The 19,071-nt window shown below is 57.8% G+C and overlaps 5 protein-coding genes across 5 annotated transcripts, besides 3 other annotated features; all 5 read right to left on the bottom strand.

Annotated features, from left to right (window-relative positions):
* Positions 1 to 1,771: 1,771 nt before the first annotated feature.
* On the bottom strand, positions 1,772 to 3,790 carry LPMP_190300 (intraflagellar transport protein component, putative; the record flags this gene model as incomplete). Its single annotated transcript, XM_010699723.1, has 1 exon — positions 1,772 to 3,790. One exon carries the CDS (start codon positions 3,788 to 3,790, stop codon positions 1,772 to 1,774), a length of 2,019 nt encoding a protein of 672 aa, XP_010698025.1.
* Positions 3,791 to 4,901: 1,111 nt separating this feature from the next.
* Positions 4,902 to 5,446: a repeat region.
* Positions 5,447 to 7,010: 1,564 nt separating this feature from the next.
* On the bottom strand, positions 7,011 to 7,769 carry LPMP_190290 (membrane protein, putative; the record flags this gene model as incomplete). Its single annotated transcript, XM_010699722.1, has 1 exon — positions 7,011 to 7,769. One exon carries the CDS (start codon positions 7,767 to 7,769, stop codon positions 7,011 to 7,013), a length of 759 nt encoding a protein of 252 aa, XP_010698024.1.
* Positions 7,770 to 9,521: 1,752 nt separating this feature from the next.
* Positions 9,522 to 10,152: a repeat region.
* Positions 10,153 to 10,429: 277 nt separating this feature from the next.
* On the bottom strand, positions 10,430 to 11,608 carry LPMP_190280 (RNA binding protein; the record flags this gene model as incomplete). Its single annotated transcript, XM_010699721.1, has 1 exon — positions 10,430 to 11,608. The coding sequence occupies one exon, from the start codon at positions 11,606 to 11,608 to the stop codon at positions 10,430 to 10,432; it is 1,179 nt and encodes a 392-aa protein (XP_010698023.1).
* A 2,030-nt stretch (positions 11,609 to 13,638) lies between these two features.
* Positions 13,639 to 14,616: a repeat region.
* Positions 14,617 to 15,606: 990 nt separating this feature from the next.
* On the bottom strand, positions 15,607 to 16,548 carry LPMP_190270 (RNA binding protein, putative; the record flags this gene model as incomplete). Its single annotated transcript, XM_010699720.1, has 1 exon — positions 15,607 to 16,548. The coding sequence occupies one exon, from the start codon at positions 16,546 to 16,548 to the stop codon at positions 15,607 to 15,609; it is 942 nt and encodes a 313-aa protein (XP_010698022.1).
* A 1,094-nt stretch (positions 16,549 to 17,642) lies between these two features.
* LPMP_190260 (hypothetical protein) lies at positions 17,643 to 18,191 on the bottom strand (the record flags this gene model as incomplete). Its single annotated transcript, XM_010699719.1, has 1 exon — positions 17,643 to 18,191. One exon carries the CDS (start codon positions 18,189 to 18,191, stop codon positions 17,643 to 17,645), a length of 549 nt encoding a protein of 182 aa, XP_010698021.1.
* Between the last annotated feature and the right edge of the window lie 880 nt (positions 18,192 to 19,071).

The following is a 19,071-nucleotide window of genomic DNA, read 5'->3' as shown; positions in this document are numbered from 1 at the left end:
TCGCCGCCCAGCTCGGTCGCCTCCTTGCCCCAGCACAGCGCGTTGATGCACCGGCCCACGTTGGCGAGAGTCGTGCGAGGGATCCCGGCCTGCGACCACACCTTCACGCACCCGTCCTCGCCGGCCGTAATGATGGAGGAGCCGTCAGCGGCGTAGACCGTAGCCGTAATGCTGCCGATGTGCGCCTCGATGGTCCGCTCGACTCGCCCGCTCGCCGTGTTCAGAAAGGAAAAACTGCCATCGGCGCACGCTACAAGGCAGTTGTCGCGCCCCTCACGCGTCTCCGCTGCCGCGCCACGGGCCAGACGCGCCCCACGCCCTGCCGTCGGAACCCATGTCAGGAAGGTTACACAGCTTTCGAACTCCTTCACCACCCCTAGAGCCTCCCCATTGGCGTTCCACCGACGAACAGTGAAGTCGTCGCTACCACTGATAATGTCGCCGTTTAGGGAAACAGCGACAGTTGTGCACGCCTCGCTGTGGCGCTCCTTCGCAGATGTGATGTTGAGCCGCATCTGGTCTCTCAAAAAAAAAAAAACGCGTGTCTATGCCGGTGTGTGCGTGTGTGTGGCCCAGAGAGGGGGTGGCTCTGAGCTGGCCTTCCGATACGAGGCCGTCACGTGGCGAGCGAGAAGGTGGTAGAGACACGGATAGATAGGGACGAGGGCGCTTCTTGTGAGGGCCCCTCCTGGGTTGTTCTTCTTTCGCTTGTGTTATACGTGCTGCCTTGTGACGGACGCGGTTTCTAGCTGAAGCTCCTCGTGAGGCGGTGGAGGAAGGCTGTGGGGTTACTCCCGGTTCGACTCCTGGACGTATGCGCTTCGTTTGCTTGTTTGTTTGTTTCCTCTTGTGAGAAACACCAATAGAAGGGGGATGAAGGCGATGTGACCGGGCAACGGGTCGAGAATCAACGGAGAGAGTAGCAGGCGTAACTGAATCGCTGGCGGGTGCATGAATGAACATGAGAAAAAGAGGAATAAGAAGCCACGAAAGGGGCTACGGTCGTCTTCACCGTTGCCCCACCGCTCTCCCACCCCAACCCACAAAGTGCCGCCATTACTGGCATCACTTCTTTCCACGACGCCACACCGGTAGCAGCCGCACCTGGTCCGGCGGCGACCGCCGTCATCCCAGCGGTTGTGCCCGCCCCGTTATACAATCGGCAAACGCTTGCAGCGACTCTGTTGATGTTGCTTGTTGAGTTGTATCCTCTTTCTTATTCTTTCTGGCCTTGTACGTCCTCGTCCCCCCTTGGGAGGATGCCTCCATCATCTCCCTGTCCACTGCTTACGTGCTCATGGATCCGTGTGGGGGTGGCGAGCCCTCCTCTCTACATCAGAAAATGAAAGCGCCCCCTCCCGCCACATCATGCAGTGTCCCCCGCCCCCCTTCCCCTCTTCATCACCACCCGCCCAACTCGTTTCCCTTCTCTACCGTCTTTGAGTGGCTTTGCCACACGCCGTCACACACACACACACACACACACACACATAGGCGGGCAGGCGGAGAACAAGGAAGGGGCGGCATGCACCCGCATGTACCAGCCCAACCACGGCGCGTGCACAGCCCCGCAGGATGCACAGAACTGCGAGAGCGACATCCAATGTAGGAGGAGAAAGGGAAGGAGGGGAGACTCCGCGAAGGGAGGGGGAAGGGGACACACACGCAACGATAATGTCAGCAGCGAGACAAGAGAGCAACGACAACAAAAACTGCGCTCGCTAGGGGGAAAACGAGGGCGAATTACGCTCCTCCAAACGCCCCTTCTGCGCTACAGCTCCTCCAGCGTATAGAGGAAGTTGCGGGTGTTGCCACCGCCACTGCCACCCTGCTCACACACGCCGCGCAACTGGTTGCCTTGAATGACTGCTAAAAACACGTAGATAATTTGCTCTCCATTGACGGCGTCTAGCACGACGCCCCATTCCATCGGGTACTCACGCTCACCTGGTGGCTTGATGTCGCCCTCGATACGCGCCTCTTGTGCACCGAAGCGACTCGAGTCTCGCAGCAGTTGAAGGTGACCCTCGATGGTACCCTTGGCAAAGTCCGCCTCCAGATAGAGGCTCCAGCGAGGATTCTCATCGAACGGGGTTGCGTCACCGGTGCCGTCGTTGCTGACGCGAATCACACGCATCATGTTCTGAGCAGCGGCAGCGGCAGCGGCGTTATCTGCCCCGGCCTCCCCGGTGGTGCCACCAAGTCTGGCCTCCTGCGACGCGACGGGGCCGTTGTTTACTTTCTTATAGTCTACTACCTGGCGGAACACGTAGTCGAGCAACGCGCGCGGGTCACGGTTGCGCGGGCTGCGCAGCTTCTTCGTCACTCCCATCACCTCCGCCGCCTGCAATATGTAGTACTCCACGTCGTCCGCCTTGCATTTATTCGTGAGCTGGCTGAGTCGCACCCGCTCTGGCGCGAACTCCTCGTCCAGGTCGAAGAGATCCAGGCCTGGAGCAGGTGGGTCGCGGTGAATCGCCTCGAAAACCGCGGGCTTCACCGGTGGCAGTGGCGTCTGGAACTCTGGCGGGATTAGTGTCAGCGGCTCGACCTTCACTGACAGCTTTGAGTAAGTGTCCACTACATCCGGTATTTTGTCCGTGTCGATCTTGAATGAGTCTAGCTCGAACAGCTGCGTAAAATCACGGGGCAGCTCCTCGTGTTGCTCTACAGCCACGCGCAACCGTTCGGAAAGGGAGGCAGTGTCGGGTAGGTGATGATAGTCTGTAATATCCGGTTCGTCGGCGTCGATCTGGTTCAGCTTCAGCCTGTGGTTGAGGTAGTCAAAGAGGACAGAGGCGAGCGCGCTGTTCTCCTCTTTCTCAATCCAGGCGTCATCGAAGAGTTGCGCCGTTCCGATCAGCAGCAACCTCCCCTGCTTCTGACGGCCAAGGTGCTCGACCACCTTTGGGCACTCCCACGCCGCCGCGATCGGGCGGTTCAGCGGGTACGCCATGAAGCCGCTGCTGAGCAGCGGAATGGCAGGTCGCTGTACGTTGAAGGTGAGGCCGTACGGATACACAAAGACCAAACTGGTGGCCTCCTGCTCGGCCTCCTCGCCAGCCATGGCCACCGTGCCACCCGCAGGGGGACCCTGCGCGAGTAGCGTCGCATTTGTTGCCTGCCCACCACCGAGCGTACGGTTGAGCGTCGTAAGTGTAGAGCCGAGGCCCATGGTGGACGTGGTGCCCTTTGCCACCGCACTGCCCGCCCCGCCACCGAAGGCGCTGCGCGGCAATCCGCCCACAGCGCCGAACACGTTCTTCCCAGCAGCCTTGTTGATAGCGCGGTTCGTGATGCCATTGGTCACCCGTACCTCCTTAGGATGCAGGTAGCGGTGCAACACTGTGCGCACGACGCAATCCTCGTTGATGGTAATCCCTGTCCAGTCCTCGAGAGCCTTATTGAGGTAGGAGTACTGCCCCCCGTGGCCGTCGCCTAGGAGGATCATGACAGAACCACCGCCCTCCACGTACTGCCGAATTACCTTGATGTCCCCCTCGGAGAAGGGCGTCTGTGGCGCAGGGAAGAGGACGATGTCGTTGGCGCTCAAGCGGTCCAGCGTGATATCCTCCTTGTTCATGTCTACCGTGCCGCCTTGCCGCAGTTTTCGCGCGAGGTGCCGGTACCCCTTGTTTGGGTGATACTGCTCCTGGCGGCATGTGTTGAAGCACAGCTTCGTGTGCTGCGTCGGTGGTGGCGCGGCGGCAGCTTCGCTCTTCCCGTCGGCAGCCGCGTTCAGCCACATCTCGTTCACTTTACCGCGGTTGGCAGCGGTTATCTCAGTCATGGCAAGACTAAAGCAGGAAATATTTCGTTCTACGTATGGAAAGGATACTTGGAAAGAGGTGGGGGGGGGGGGGCGCTCTCTCCGCGAGGGAAAGCGAAGCCTCTCTTCTTCAAAACCACAACAACCACAATCGCGCCACTCAACAAAACCCCACGCCGGGAAAGCAGGATGGGGGGCGGAGGCTACAAAAGAGAGCGAGCGAGAGGCAGTGGAAACACTGGCGATGATCTGCACGCAGTAGCCTCGATGGGGTCTGTGTGGTTTCTGCTGCTAACGTGGAGGGTGGAGTGCAGCCCGCGCTCGCCAACTCGAGTATTTTTTTTTGGGGGGGGGGAAGGGGGGTGATGAGGTGAGTCTCGTTTCTTGAAATGGGAAACCGCCTTCACGATGAGTAGCGAAGGCAGCTGCCGAGAAACAAAGACACGCAGACACCTGCGGTTCAGCACGCCAGCGCACGTGCGGCATGTGCGCATGGGTAAGTGAAGCGGGGTGGTGGGCGATGGAGAAATCAGGAGAGAGGGAGCAGCAGAGGAAGAGAAAGAGAGGGTGAAGGAGTACGTGGGTGCGCGTCTGCTGTGAGCGATCCAGAAACAAAGAACGGACGAAATACACACCCACCCACACCCACACACACACACACTACACCGAAAGCAGCACCCTTTGCTTTTTTTATTCCTGATAATCCAGTCCGAATTGCATAGCGAATTCTAAGCGGGATGGTAGGAGGAAGGAGGCGAGACACGGAGATGCGGCAGCGAGTGCGCTGAGTGTCCATCGTTATTCGAGTTTCCCTAAATATGAGCGCAATATCCCCGACGCATCGTCACCATTAGTCTTTACGTACAACTACGCCACCGGTGGGAGAAGAGGGCGGGTGGGTGGAGAAGACACCGATGATCAGAAGGAAGACGAGGGAGAAGAGAGTGGGGGAGACGCCACGCACACGCCCTCGATGCTGGGAAACAAAGCGGAGCACACAAATAAAAGGCGCAGAGAGAACGCAAATGACGGCGTGCTGCCCTTTCCCGCTCGTCTCTCCACTTTCCCGATTCCCATCACCTATTTTTGCATCTTCAACCCCTCCTGTGGCACCTCATTCTCAACATGCAGACCCTGCCACACAACATCAACCACACTCCGCTCTAGCGCCGGCCAGCCACAGGCCCACCGCGTGCGGTGCGGCGCAGCTGTGCACACGCCCTTACAGCAATGCGCCGACTCAGCCACCCGAGCACCGCCGCTGCCTCAGACTCGGCCCACCCCTCGCCGCGCAGGCCGCCTCACAGCCGCTCCCATCATGCCGGTCTCCACGCCGTGCATCCCTCGGGGCGGCGCGGACTCCCCGCACCACTGGGACAGCGGGGGCCGCGTGAGGTCTGCTGGAGTCACGCCGACGCTCGGCCCACCACATGGACGCTACAAGCGCCTTCACGGTCGCAGGCCGCTCCGCTCTAGCGCCGGCCAGTCACAGAGTCGCCGACATCAGCAGCGATGCACCGCTCTGACCTCCCCGCGCCGTAGGCACTTGGCCCTGCCACCGCCAGACGTGGTTCGGCATCGGCAGGGATAGGGGAGCTGCCTGGCCGCACCACACAGAGTGGGCACTGGAAACCGATACCACGCACTGAGGTGTGCCCCTTGCCATCGTCATCAGGGGGGGGCGTTACAACAGAGAAACCTAACGATCAAAGAGAATTGTAGGCCTGACAAGTGGCCTCCACTGAGGACATCAGTCTTCCAGCAGCCACATCACGCAGGCACGCCGGGCACCAGCTACCACCAACATAAACATGCAGACGAGAAGTCAGAGACTCGCAAGTCGAGTAGACCTACACAACAGTGGCGAGGAATGAATCCAGCAGACAGAGATGCGGTAAGAACAAGAAAACGAATGAGGAGAAACGAAGAGAGCTTAGACATACCTATAAGCGCCCGGCGGAAAGGCAAGAGCTATCGCACCTGCACACTCTCGCGCGCGAGCTGCGTTCATTCTTTTCTTTGCCACACCACGACGACCACCGGCGTGAAAACATCCGCCCTTCCTAACTTCAACATACGGGCGGATATGCACACACACACACACACACACTCCCACAGCAGCTGGAAAAGTGGGCATCTCTAAAGATGCAAGACGAGAGACAGAGGGGGGGGGGGGGGCGAAGAAGAGCAACACCGACAGACGCATCCACAGGAACAGCCAACACGCAACCGCCCTACTTACATACGACCGCGGAGGTGAGGCAAACCAAAAGAAAGTGGGCTCCGCGCATAGCACATGTCGCAACACGGAAGCGGAATGGTGAGATCACCAAGCAGGCGCACGTGGCGTGTACTGGAAGAGGTGGAGTAGTTGCGGCACGCTGATGCATGCACAGATGTCGAGGTGAGTCAATCTGAAAAGCGCTCATCAGTCACTGCTTCCAACCAAGAGCCCGTGCTGTGTTGCACCCTCGTCAAGTTCGCGCCTGTCGTTCTTCTTTTCACTGCGTGAGTTGAGCTACGCTTTAATCAAGACTCCTGTGTTGTGCGCATCTGTGTATAATGTGAAGCTAACGACATCTGGGCGTTAGGGCGGGTGCACACATGAACGCCTCTTTCCTCCCTCTCTTATGCGCACACATGCACACACACTGGCGCGTGCACAGTCACTCTCCTCCTCCCACTCTTGCACAGATCCCCCCCTCACGCACGCTTGCTCTCCGTCATTTTTCATCCATTACTGAGGAAGAAAGCGATGAGAAGCAGAAAACAAGGCGGAGGTACGCACCTGAACGGCGGAACAGGGAGACGCGTTGCCGTATTAAAGCGAATAAATGTTGCACGTACATAACGAGAAGAAAAAAAAGGACGGAAGAGGGACGGGGAGGATGAAGGTGAGGGAGAGCCCAGAGGAGGTAAGTAGCGATGACGAGGTGAGCAGAGGCAGAAGGGTGGGGTGGGTGAACGCGCCCCGATGAACAACATCACCACCAACGGAAAGAACGAGAGAGGGAGAGCAAACACCATAAACACACACACACACACAAGAACAGAAAGAGGAGGCGTGGCCATCACAAACCCACAATCGAGAGCAGCAGAAAACGCTGAATAAGCAAAGGGAAAGAGGAGGTGACACACAAACATAATTCTTTCATGCCCTTGTGAAGTCCCGCCCTTAAGCCTTAAGGTGTACGTGCGAATGTGTGTGTGTGTGTGCGCGCGCTCACCCGTTCCACACTGACTACTGCATCTTCTCGGGGAGCTCGTGGGTCTTGGTGATCTCATGCTCTCCATTCGCCAGCTCGTAAAAGGTTACAAGACCGAAGATGATGAAGAGCACGCCACCAAGAACGTTCACTGTCTTCATGGACACGCGTTGTGCGATGAGGTTACCGCACAGAACAGCGCCGCCGGTGCAGATGGCGTGGCCGAGAATACCGCCGACGGTGACGCCGTACGGGCTCTTCGCGGCGGCCAACGCAATGGTGGCCAGCTGGCTACGGTCTCCCCATTCGGCAACGAAGGTTAGCGTGAACGCCTCTACCATGACAGGGTTCAGCAGCGTGCGCCAGCGACGAGCCGGCACGCTCATGTAGGTGGACGACGCCACGCTACCGGTCTCGGCCGGATCGTTCGGGTCGCGACGGCGCAAAGCCGCTGCAGCCTCCGACATCTCGTCCTCGCTCTCTTCGTCATTAGCCTTCCTTCGAATCAGCTCGTCGTAAAGAATCTTGCCGCCGAACACCATAAAGAGCACCACAGCCAACATCTGTGTCACCTGTACAGAGAGCAGGTTTGGCACCACTACGCCCATCAGTGCCGACAATACCGTCATTGCAGCGAGGGCACCGAGCGCGCCAATGTATACCGTCAGCTTTGGGTGACGCATCGCCATGAGACACGCGATGAAGAAGGTCTTGTCCCCAATCTCGCTCACAAGAATCATGGACAGCGACGACAGGAAGCCATCAAGCAGGCTCGTCGACTTGCGGGTGTCCATTTTCTGGCCTAAGGAGCGGCAAGCTGCGGGCAACGGGGACTCAATCTATGCGCTGAAGTGTACTGCGGTGTGTTGCTTTTCGAGCGCAGGATGCGAATGTGAATGCGGAAGTCGACTCTCTCCTTTTGTGTGTGTGTGTAGGGAGGGGGGGGGGCGTATTGCCTGTCTATGTGGCACGTGCAGAGACAAGAGAAAGGCTCAGCCAGACGTCGCGTCTGTGTATCGCTCTCTTCAAGCTCGGGTGCGTTGTGTGCTACGATAATGACTCCTGATTTTTTCGCTTGGAAGAACCGCAGAAGGGATGGAGATGAGGGAGAGGTGTCGTTTTGGCGATGACGCTGGGAGTCGATGCTGCTGTACTGGAGGCGCCCCGTGGTGTTGCTGTTCTGCTTCAATTGCTGCGCACGCATAGGGGTCTCATACAGGGGCAGAGCACACATGCACAAACAAATCAAGGCAAAGCGTTACACACACCAACATGTCCAGTGTACTTCAAGTGGCGTTTCCACCCAGATGCACGCGTTGTGGAAGAATGTGTGCCGGTGTGTAATGGTGTGTGTGTGTATAGAGGTAGAGAGAGAGAGAGAGCGAGCGAGACATGGCGAGCAGGTGAGGAAAAGAGAGTGGAAAGGTCATCACATGAGGGTGTAAGGCCGTGGGAAAAGGTAAGGATGGAAGGGGGCCACGCATGAGCGGCCATCTTCAGTTGTATGCACGAGTACGTAGGGCACATACACACACAAGCAGGTACGAGGAAAAGGAGAAGCACGCGGGTGCCACCATCCATGTACGCGGGCATAGGCGTAGCAGGGATGATGGGCAGCTGAGAAGCCGACGAGCAGCAGAGAATACATGCGTTTGCTTGTGCGCGCGCAAGCTCTCACCACCTTCCTCTTCCATTTCTCACGCAGCAAGGGTCACGGGGGATACGATGACAGCTTAAATGGATGCTACAGGCCAGCGCGTTCCTCGCCATTCCCACCATCGCAATTCCTCGCTGTAGATCGGTACGGTACATCTCCTCGGCGCTCTCCTGCTCCTTCTATGCCTTTTTCTTTTGGCTTTTTGCGTGTGTTTCGGCTGCCTCTTTGGATTTCGCTTTCTTTAGGCTCCTTCAACAAAACACAACGGTTGGTGAAAACCCAACTGGAAGAAGATCCGCAAGACACGCTTCATTGCCTCTGCTGCTGCGCTTTTTCCCCGGCTCCAGCCGCTTTCTTCTCCCTCTCCGCCCACACAACGCCTATCGCCCACAGCTCCCCATCACCACCACCACCAGTTGCGGGTAGAGTCAGAATACGGCAAGCACTTGCAAACATTAAGAGAGAGGCGCACGAATGGAACGAGGGGTGCAACCATACGTACAAAATATGACAACCTGCAAATACCGAGGCGTGTACAGTGGCGAGGGCTCACGGGGTTGCGCAGAGTCCGCCGATCCAAACCAGCGAGGGATACCAATCCACAGAGGGAGAGAGGAGAAACACGACAGAAGGTTCACCAGAACAGGCGAGTTTCCCTCTCTGGCAGTCACTCCTCACCATCTGCGCATACCTCGCGGCTTTCTCTAGGGGTCAAGAGAGACAGATCACGACACAGGAAGTCTCCTCCGTTCTCCCCCTCCACACGCCTCCCCTGCACAAGCCTGCACACGTCAATACCAACAAGAAGACGATTTACTTGGCAACATTAACAGCGAACGAGGGACGGCTCTGAAGGAAAAAAAAGAAAAAACGCCGTTCAGCGCCCTCGTTCCACCACGACCCAGTGAACCAACAGACGCGCACAACAACGGCAGCCCACCTGTGTCTCGGTGCGGTGCTACAGGCTAAATCCCGGACCGTCTAGGACCAACCGACAGCCGTCGGATCGGGCCATGCGCCTCGCGGGCTCCTCTCGTCCCTCCTCGCCCCCTTCCCGCATGCGTGCTGCGCGATCGGCGCCACAGACAGGCCTGCTCCGCGCACATGCACTGCGGGCTCGGTGGATGTGCACTTCTCGGCGCCTTGTCCGTCCATCACGCGGGCTCCGTAGACCTCGGGGTGCGGTGTTTGGACGCGATACGCCATGCCAGCTGCGGCCGATAGCACGCACGCACGCGGTGCTCGCGCCACCAGATCCCGGGGCCTGCCTCAGGGCGAAGTTGTTGCCTGGGGAATGGGGCTCGCCGTCTGCAGCTCCCGTCCCCGTCGATGCCACGGGGGGTGTCTGGAGGGCCTGCCCGCATGCGCCGCGACAGGCGCGATGTCGCGACTAGTCTGTGGCAGCAGGGGCACTCCGCCTTTCCCGGAATCCGCACCCCATCGACAGGCGTGGGTGTGTCGGGCCGAAGGGGCCCGTGTACACGCATGGACCCGCGTACAAAGAACCCGTCGCGTGTGGTTATTGACCATAGCAGGAAAGAGGAGCAAAAGAGGCGGTCGGCCGCCCTCTGCCCACTCTCGCCACTCAGTCCCTGCCGTGTCAGCGTTAGTCCCTCAAACCCCCATCCTCTGCGCACCGAGCCAAAAAAAAAAACCAAATCGCCCACTGTCATACGAAGGAGAGGAAGGAAAGAGAGAACGAGAGAGACTGGAAGAAACGTACACACGATAAGAGACGCCGGGGAAGAGAGAGAACGAGAGAGGCAACACACACACACACATTCCGCGATCTGCCCATTAGTCTTTGTCTGTTGCGGCACCTATGGCGGAAGCATAAGAGGGCTTCCTGATTTCCCGCGGCGCAACGTCTTCTGTAGCCTCTACAGCCACCGCTTCCACGTCCGATACATACTCCGGGGGTTTGCTCCCGCTTTGCCTTGACGCCTCCGCGCCAGCATCCGCTGTCTGGCTTCTGTTCGCGTTGTTTGCACAGCCAGCCGCCCTGCTGTGGATGCTGTTATTGTTGGCATGGTTGCCACACTGGTGGTGCTGATGGTTGGCGAAGCTGCGAGGGTTCTGGTAGACGGGGTTGCGGGGGTCAACGTGCAGCTCCTTGCAGGTAGAGCCAAATCGACACTTGCCCTTTATGTGGTTCAGGCACGCCTCGTAGGGGTAGTTGGCGAACGTGCAGTCGCCCTCGAAGTTGCAGAGGCCGTACACGCGCAGGCACGGGTGCAACCCGCCCGTGCCCTCGTTGTTGTTGCTCGGCTTGCTGTACTTGGCACCGCCACTTCGATCATAACGTGAGCCAGTGTAAGTGGGGGTCATTGTTCTCTCAATCTCGCCACGGCCGCTAGCGCCACCCGCGAGCCCGCCGGGGCCGGAACCCATCTCAGTGTGATGTATATTGCACACCGACGAACCTTCCCCGGCCCAGTGAGAGTGAGGCCCATTGCTGTCGACGCAGCCTCCCGCCAGCGGCGCACGGTTCGACAGTTGCGGTACCTCCACCGTATGCACACCCTTCAGCAGCTCTGCCAGACGGCGCAGCGAGATGTTGTCCACTATCACGTCCGTCAGCTCCTCCTTGGTTTGCTGCGAGTAAGCCTTGCTGTTTGACTTTCTGCAGTCGCTTAGGTAGCGAGTGAGGTCGGTGCGCTCGTAGGTGTAGCCGTCGCTGGCCACCACCGGGTCCTTCACCTCGGCGTAGCGGCGCACGATGTTCTCCACCTGCTGCAATGTCGCGCCTGCGCTCTGCAAGCGGCGATAGGCAGCGTCGCGTTCGTCGATGATTTTGTTGTAAATCTCTCGATTTCTCTCCAGTACCTCGCGCAGCGACATGGCGAGTTCCGACGAGCGGTGCATATCTCTGCTCTGATCGTCCAGTAAGTTCTGAAGCGTCTGCGTCGCCTCCCACATGAGCTGGGGTGTCTGTGTCGGGTACGTCCGACCATAAAACACTGGAATGGTGTTCATCTTCTTTCTCAGTCTAAAGGCGCTCGGTGTGTTCTTTCAAATCGAGGAGTAGAGAGAGGAGGCAGCAGTATGACACTGAGTCACTTCTCTTCGTAGCTTTGGGGGAAGAGGGGTGAGGGAGGGGGGGACAGATGTTCTCGGGAAGGCAAACAAAGGAGAGAGAAAAACCCTGGGGAAGGGAGGAGCGAGCAAGAGCGACTAAGAGAAGGAAGAACAAAAGGGACGAGACACGGGGAGAGGAACGGTGTCTGGCGCGTAAACGCAAACGGCGCAGCGGCAACTCACAGCAGGATAGAGCGAAAGGCTGGTGTATTTTGTCACTCGCTTGCTCGAGTAGTCAACTACGAGCCAAAGACTCCTTCAAGAGAACTCCGCGCTCGACACCGAGAGGCAGAGAACGTGTGCGCGGTGCAGAGGTGTGACTTGGGTGAGATGATGGTCTGGGAGGATGTGTGTTGGTGCATGCCTGGGTGTTGGTCGATTCAGCCTTTTTTCGTTTGCTTGCCTCTCCCTAAGCTTCGTGTTTTGCTGTTTGTTGAACACCGTGGAAGACTCAAGGCAGCTCTTGTTCCATTTTCGAATGAACAATAGAGAAGGTGAAAGAGGGCGTGCGTACGTGGGCAGAAAAGTGAAATCTGCCCCCCCCCTTGTTCGTTCGTCTGTCTGCCTGTCGGTCGGTCGGTCTCGCTCTCTCTCTCTCGGTCTGAGTGCTCGTGCTTGCTTGTCGCGATCGAAATGGCCGCGTGCGTTGAACAACACAGGAACAACGCAGGCCAAAAGCGATCACGGCAGAATGGAAAGATGGCGGTGGTGGCGGTGGATGTGGTCGCTAGCGCGCAGAGTTGCTGTGAGCTATATCATGGAAGTACGCTTGCGTGCGTTTCCTGTGCGTTCGCGCTGTGGGCGGGGGAGGGAGGGAAAGGGCAAGCACGCTTAACGCGACTCCCTTCCTCGATGTCTGAAGTGAAAAGAAGAACAAAAGGAGGCAAAAACAGGAGACGCGGTGGGCGAAGCGCGCCATGGAGAGTGGCAAAACGAGCACTTCGATATGCTCCTCCTCATCACATCGCTTTCCGGCTCTCCCTCCCTCTTGCGTTCGTGTCGGACGCTTTCACACCCAGCGAAACAAAACCTGCCGCAACTCAGATTCGCTTCCCCTGTCTTTTCTGCCTCCCAACCTCTCGCAACTTGGAGAGAGAAGCGGATAAACAGGTGCAATCGTGAAGAGAAGTATTGTGCTTTAGGACTCATACATCACGTAGCACCCATGTCTGTGTTGGCGAGTGTGGGTAGGTGCGAGCAGGTCGGACTCACCGGGCATATGTGCATTGAATGTGCACCACACAAGATTCGCTCCTGAGTCCTTTGTTGGAACCTGTGCTTGCTTCTCACTTGCTGTCGACCCAAAGCCAGTGCTCCGCTTTGGCATTCGTTGCCTGTATCGTAGTCGTTAAAAAGGAACGAAAATCGGAAAAAGCACAACCCCGAATAATCGAACACGCACACACAGCAAAGAGGGGAAGGAAAGGGCAGCCTGTGCCTCTCACACCTTCCTTCACCCGATCGCCTCCACATCCATTTTTTTCCCTTTCCCCATGCATTAATCAAGGCGAAGAGAGAGAGCGAAAAAACGCACGGGCCCATCACACAAGAAGGCCACACAACAGTCGACGCGCACGCACAGTCCAGCATCGGAGACAACGTAAGAAGTACGCCCACTTTATGCGCAATGCGAAATGGCAGAATAAACGTGAGAGAAGTCAGCAAGACAGTGTGAAGCAGGCCGACAACGGCACAGCGTAAAACACAACGAAACCACGAGAAATGCACGCGCCATTACACCCCCACTCTCAGCCCCACCACGGAGAGAGAGAGCAGCAGCGAGGCATCCACCCACGCCACTTAAAAACAATGACATTCTCTTCAAAGAGTACAACAACAGAGAGAATGGGGGGCAAGAGAAACGGTGAACACTCACCGAACATCAACCAGTAACAATGACTCAGGCGAGAGCCTACGCCCAGCGCGCGTTCCACCACGACCCAGTGAACCAACAGACGCGCACAACAACGGCAGCCCACCTGTGTCTCGGTGCGGTGCTACAGGCTAAATCCCGGACCGTCTAGGACCAACCGACAGCCGTCGGATCGGGCCATGCGCCTCGCGGGCTCCTCTCGTCCCTCCTCGCCCCCTTCCCGCATGCGTGCTGCGCGATCGGCGCCACAGACAGGCCTGCTCCGCGCACATGCACTGCGGGCTCGGTGGATGTGCACTTCTCGGCGCCTTGTCCGTCCATCACGCGGGCTCCGTAGACCTCGGGGTGCGGTGTTTGGACGCGATACGCCATGCCAGCTGCGGCCGATAGCACGCACGCACGCGGTGCTCGCGCCACCAGATCCCGGGGCCTGCCTCAGGGCGAAGTTGTTGCCTGGGGAATGGGGCTCGCCGTCTGCAGCTCCCGTCCCCGTCGATGCCACGGGGGGTGTCTGGAGGGCCTGCCCGCATGCGCCGCGACAGGCGCGATGTCGCGACTAGTCTGTGGCAGCAGGGGCACTCCGCCTTTCCCGGAATCCGCACCCCATCGACAGGCGTGGGTGTGTCGGGCCGAAGGGGCCCGTGTACACGCATGGGCCCGCGCACAAAGAACCCGTCGCGTGTCGTTCTGAAGGGGCGCAGGGGGCTGCCATAGGCACCTGACGGGGAAAGCCTCTGCAGCGCGAAGAAGATGCGTGTCATCCGATCGTTGCGTGCTAGATCAAAGCGTGAAATGAGTAATGCTCTGGGTGTCGGGTGATTCGCGAATCGCGTGCGGCATGTTGGAGAAGTCGTCGGGTCGGACACCCTCGTGGCAAGCACAGGCGGTGGGGCGGTTACAACGGTGTCAGCGCACTAGTGAGCAGCAAATCTTCAGCACACCCTATTATTGCTGCTGGCCACCCGCTGTTGCCGTGAAGTACGGACAATGTCCGGGCAGAACTAGGCGAGGATGGTCTCCTGTCGTCTTGTAATGCCGAGGCGAGACAAACAGAAAACCTCGTTTGGCGTAAAAGACAGTTATGAAGGAGAGTGGGTGAGCAAAGACGCCTACACGAGTCGTGACTTTTGATGAGTCACCGACTCACCCTGGGCCTTCATCTGTCCTTCCAACACCTCGCCCCACCCCTCATTGCGCGATTTCTATCAGCGAGAAACACCAAAAAATCGGCTCCATTATAGCGAACACACACACAAGAAGGTTAGCGGTTCATCAGCACACACTTGCTGTAGGCTGCAACCAGGGTAAGCGACCAGCATTCATACAGAAAAAAGAAGTGAGCCGCAAGAGCCGTGGCGCGCGACTTGAAAGGAGGCAGCGCCACACACGGGCGAAGAGCAGAGCAGAAAGGAGGCACTCCACGGCAGCCCCCATGCAAGTTGAAGAAGCGAGAGCGAAGGGAGCGACGAGAAGTGAGTACGTATGTCCGACAAAACAAAAGGGAAGAGGAGAAAGGGGTAAAGGGAAAGGGGGAGGGGAAGGGGAGAAGACAACGGGTGGGAGAGCGCGATGAGAACGTGAAGACAACGAAAGAGAGAGAACCACTTCCCTCGCTAAGAGGCGCAGCGAGAGAGAGAGAGAGTTGCGGAAATTCCCGAGTTGAATGGGGAGACAACCAACAGAGCCAGAAACACATCAACAAGCAGCCAGCAAGGGGTGGGAGGGAAAGAACGCCACCACCACCTCCTCCTCTGCCGTAGCGAGAGAGAGAGACGCACACATACAAAAAAGGCGGCACTCTGGCAAGGGCACTGCGTCCACTTTTCTCCTCCCTTCACCTTTCCAGTCTTGTTCGCCTACGAAAGCGTGGCGGTGGCCGCGTGTGGCTGCGTGTGTGTGTGGCTGCGTGTGTGTGTGTGTGTGCGTGTGTGTGTGGCTGCGTGTGTGTGTGTGTGTGCGTGTGTGTGTGTAGCACAGAAAGATAGAGGGGGTGGGGGTGCGCCAAACATGAAAGACAGGGACCCTACCTCCTCATCTCTTCCATGGAGTCGGACGCAACCTTCTCTTGATGAGGTCCATGGTTTTCCGAAATGGAGTTGCCGTAGTCATCCAATGGGCCACGGAACTCGACGTGGCGCTCGTGGCACTGATTTTTGAAGCGGCACTTATTCTTGAGATTCGAAAGACATGCATCGTACGGATACTTCGCGTACGCGCAGTTCTCGTTGTAGTTGCAGTACCCGTACACACGAATGCATGGGTGGACTCGCTCCCCTTTAGCGTTCAGCTCCACCGGGCTGAGGTTGTCCTTTCCGCCGCCCTGAATGCTGCGCCGTTGGGCGTCGTTCTGGCTGCCAGACATGTTCCCTACACGACCTGTCGCCATTGGCTTTGAGTAGTGCTGCACCGGGTTGCGGTCGACTGGCGCCGGCATCTTCGGCTCCGTCTTCTGCACCGTTACCAAGCGATCGACCAAAGTCTTGAGAGAGCGGTTAGGGATCAGCAGCGAAGTCAGCGGCTTTTCTGTCTGGTACGACGTCGGCGTGCCGCCAGCCTCTTTGCATCCCTCGATGTAGGAGGAGATGGTCTCGCGCTCATACGTGAAACCGTCGCTGGCTACCACTGCGTCCTTGACACCAACGTAGCGGTCTACAATTTCCTTCACGTTCTGCACGCGTTTCTCCGCCTGCGCGGCGAGGTTCTCAATGTACAGCTTCTCCTGAAGTGCCTCTTCGTAATGCACCCGCAGGGCATTCGCATCCATCACCAGCGTGCGCAGCTCCTCCGTCATGTGCATCATCTGCTGCTCTTGAATTACCAGGCTGTTGCGGAACATGGGCATACGCTTCTGTATGCGGTTGTACACTACCTGCATTGGCTCACTCGTACTCATGCCAGGCTCCCTCATGCCATCGCCGTGGTAGGCACCCATTGGAGCGACATCGACATCGATGTTGGATTTCATCATTCAGCGACACGTTGGCGGCGCCGGCGGCAGATAAGAAGAATAAATGAAAGATGCCTGGGGTGAATGTGTGAGGGTGAGAGGCGGAGGGATCCGTAAAAAAGCCGACCAGAAGGCGAAAACAAAACTTGACGTGGCGAACGTCAGCAATGTGAGAAAGCACGAGCGAAGGACTAACAGAGAGAGAGACAAGGAGAGAGAGGGGGGAGAATAGGGGGCGGGGGAAGAGGGAGTTATAAAAGTCGAGGAGGGCGAGTGCGTAGGGGGGGGGAAGAAAAACAAGAAGGAAAAATGGTGAACGAGTTAGTAAGTGGAAAGCGGGACAGGGAAGAGGTCGTCCGCGGGGATCGACAAGTGCACGTGCTTACCCGATTCCCTTTTGGCGCGGGGCTCCTTATATATATATATGTATATACTGTGGGAGTGATGCTCCTGCGTTATCTGTGAAGTCTAACTCGCCGAAAATGAGTTTTGGCTCGCTGTCACTACTGTGCATGTGAATAAGTCCTGTAGTGTGTGGGGGGGGGGGGTGAGGAGGGTCTCTGCGTGTGTGGTTGTCTTGCAAATCGGTGAATCGCTATGCTACAGATGATCCCCTAACTCTACCACTACCGATATTTCACAATAATAATAATAAAAAGAACTGCGAATCGCTCGTACTATACCTACTACACAGCTGGTGCACCCACATCAGGGCGTACACACGCATGGCGTGAGCGCATGCAAAACACGTGGGGGTGGGCGAGTGAATGCGTGGGGAGGAAGGGATGGGCTCGAGGTGAAGAGCATGGGAAAGGTGAAGGGGCATATACTGGCACGCCCAACCGAGGCGGCCTCGCTCAATACAAACACCAAGCAAACAGGAGGGGCGAGCGAGATGAAAAGAGAGGGACCAATTCGGATAGCGAATGATCCGTTGCTAGTCCCCCTCTGCATCGTTGATGCCCAGAACGACCAGTGTGGCGGGTCTAAACCGCACGCCACAGAATCACGCACCTCTAACTACATGGCTGGTAAGACATGTGCGTGCGCGCCTATGGAAGCGAGTGCTACCCTTCTTGTCCTTCTTGCCCTCATCGCTCGCTGGTGATCTTTCATTGCGTGTGTCTTGCCCATCTCGGTTTCACGTAGGGAAGACCGAGAAAAGCGGGGGGAATGGGGGTGGGCAGCTGAAGTCCACAGCGAGAAAAGAGGAAAGGCTCAATAAAAAAAAAAGAGGGGGAGGAGGGGGGCTGCAGGACGCGACATCGAGTGTTCCAAGGAGAGCGCGCTGCTGTCTGTCCCTCTCGAGTGTTACTTCTCGCAGACGTGGTGGGCGCTGCTATATGCCAAAAGGAGTCAACATTGCCGCACGACCGCCACGAGCCCCCCGCGACTGGGGTGAGTCGTGCGCTGCTACAGAGATCGCCAGCAAGCATATTCGCCCTCACCGCAGCGCTGAAATCGGACACGCTCTCCGGTGGCGCCAAGCACAGTGCAGCGCCGAGAGCCTGCTGCAAGTGTGGGCACCAGACCAACATCTTGAAAAGCGCCGCTCGACGCTCTTGCTTCACCCTCGCACACATAGCGTCATCGAGCGGATTCGCGGAGTTGGCACTGCTGGGCTGCACTGACTTGCTGTACATCTTTGTGCTGTCGTGCATCGTGCGCCCCTGCAGCTGACATGCACGGGCTATCAGCAAGTGTGGTCTTCTGTAGCGCCGCACGTAGGCCACAGTGTAGCGACATACAGACTCTAAAGCCGACCGCACACAGCTGGTCCCAGCGTGGCAGACACATGGAGGTCGAGCTGCGCGTGAAAGACCAGAGGACGGAGTCAGCTGCGGCACCCACCTCTCCGGGAGAGGTGGACTTCTTGCCATGCGCTATGGCGGCGACTGACGACACCGGAGTGTCGTGCACAAACAGCGATCTGCCAACAAGAAGCGAGGTGGGCAAGCAGGGCAGCGGCGCTGTGGCGGGTAATATCGACGGGTGCCAAGTCGCCTGTCCTCGCCACGCTGGGAGTTTGCCCTGACATGCTAGAAGCCATTTCATTGCGGGAAGGTGATATACTCCTGTAGTCGGCTCGATCGTGAAGGAATAGTGACGTGTTCTTCGACACCTCTATCAAATCAAGCAGCCCCGTGTCCTGCAGGACATAACTGCTACTACGGCTGTCACCACTGCTCGACAGCGGTGTGGCACGTAGGCCATCACGGACCTCGCTGCGCATCGTGCACCACTGAGCACCCAGTGAGCGAACCGTGCGCCACTGGACAGGTGCTCACAGAAAGCGTAGTGTGAGAGAGAAACTGAAAAGTGAAGCAAGAGAGATACTTCCGCTTTCCTGCGCGGTGTCGGCAGGGATAGGTGCTCCCCTTTCCCTAGCGGCTAAAGGAGTTACAGCGTTGGAGAAGCAGAAGTTGCCGGGTGGCGCCCGTCACGACAGCGGGAGCCGAGGTGTGTGGCTGCAATATGCATGTGTGTGTGCTTGTGTGATTGTGCGCGTGGGGGTGGACGGGTGCGCTGCAAAAAGACTCA

Source organism: Leishmania panamensis (assembly GCF_000755165.1).
Source record: "Leishmania panamensis strain MHOM/PA/94/PSC-1 chromosome 19 sequence".
In the NCBI taxonomy this organism is placed as follows: domain Eukaryota; phylum Euglenozoa; class Kinetoplastea; order Trypanosomatida; family Trypanosomatidae; genus Leishmania; species Leishmania panamensis.
Note: the sequence above shows the minus strand (reverse complement) of the source record. Positions and strands in the feature narration are given on the sequence as shown.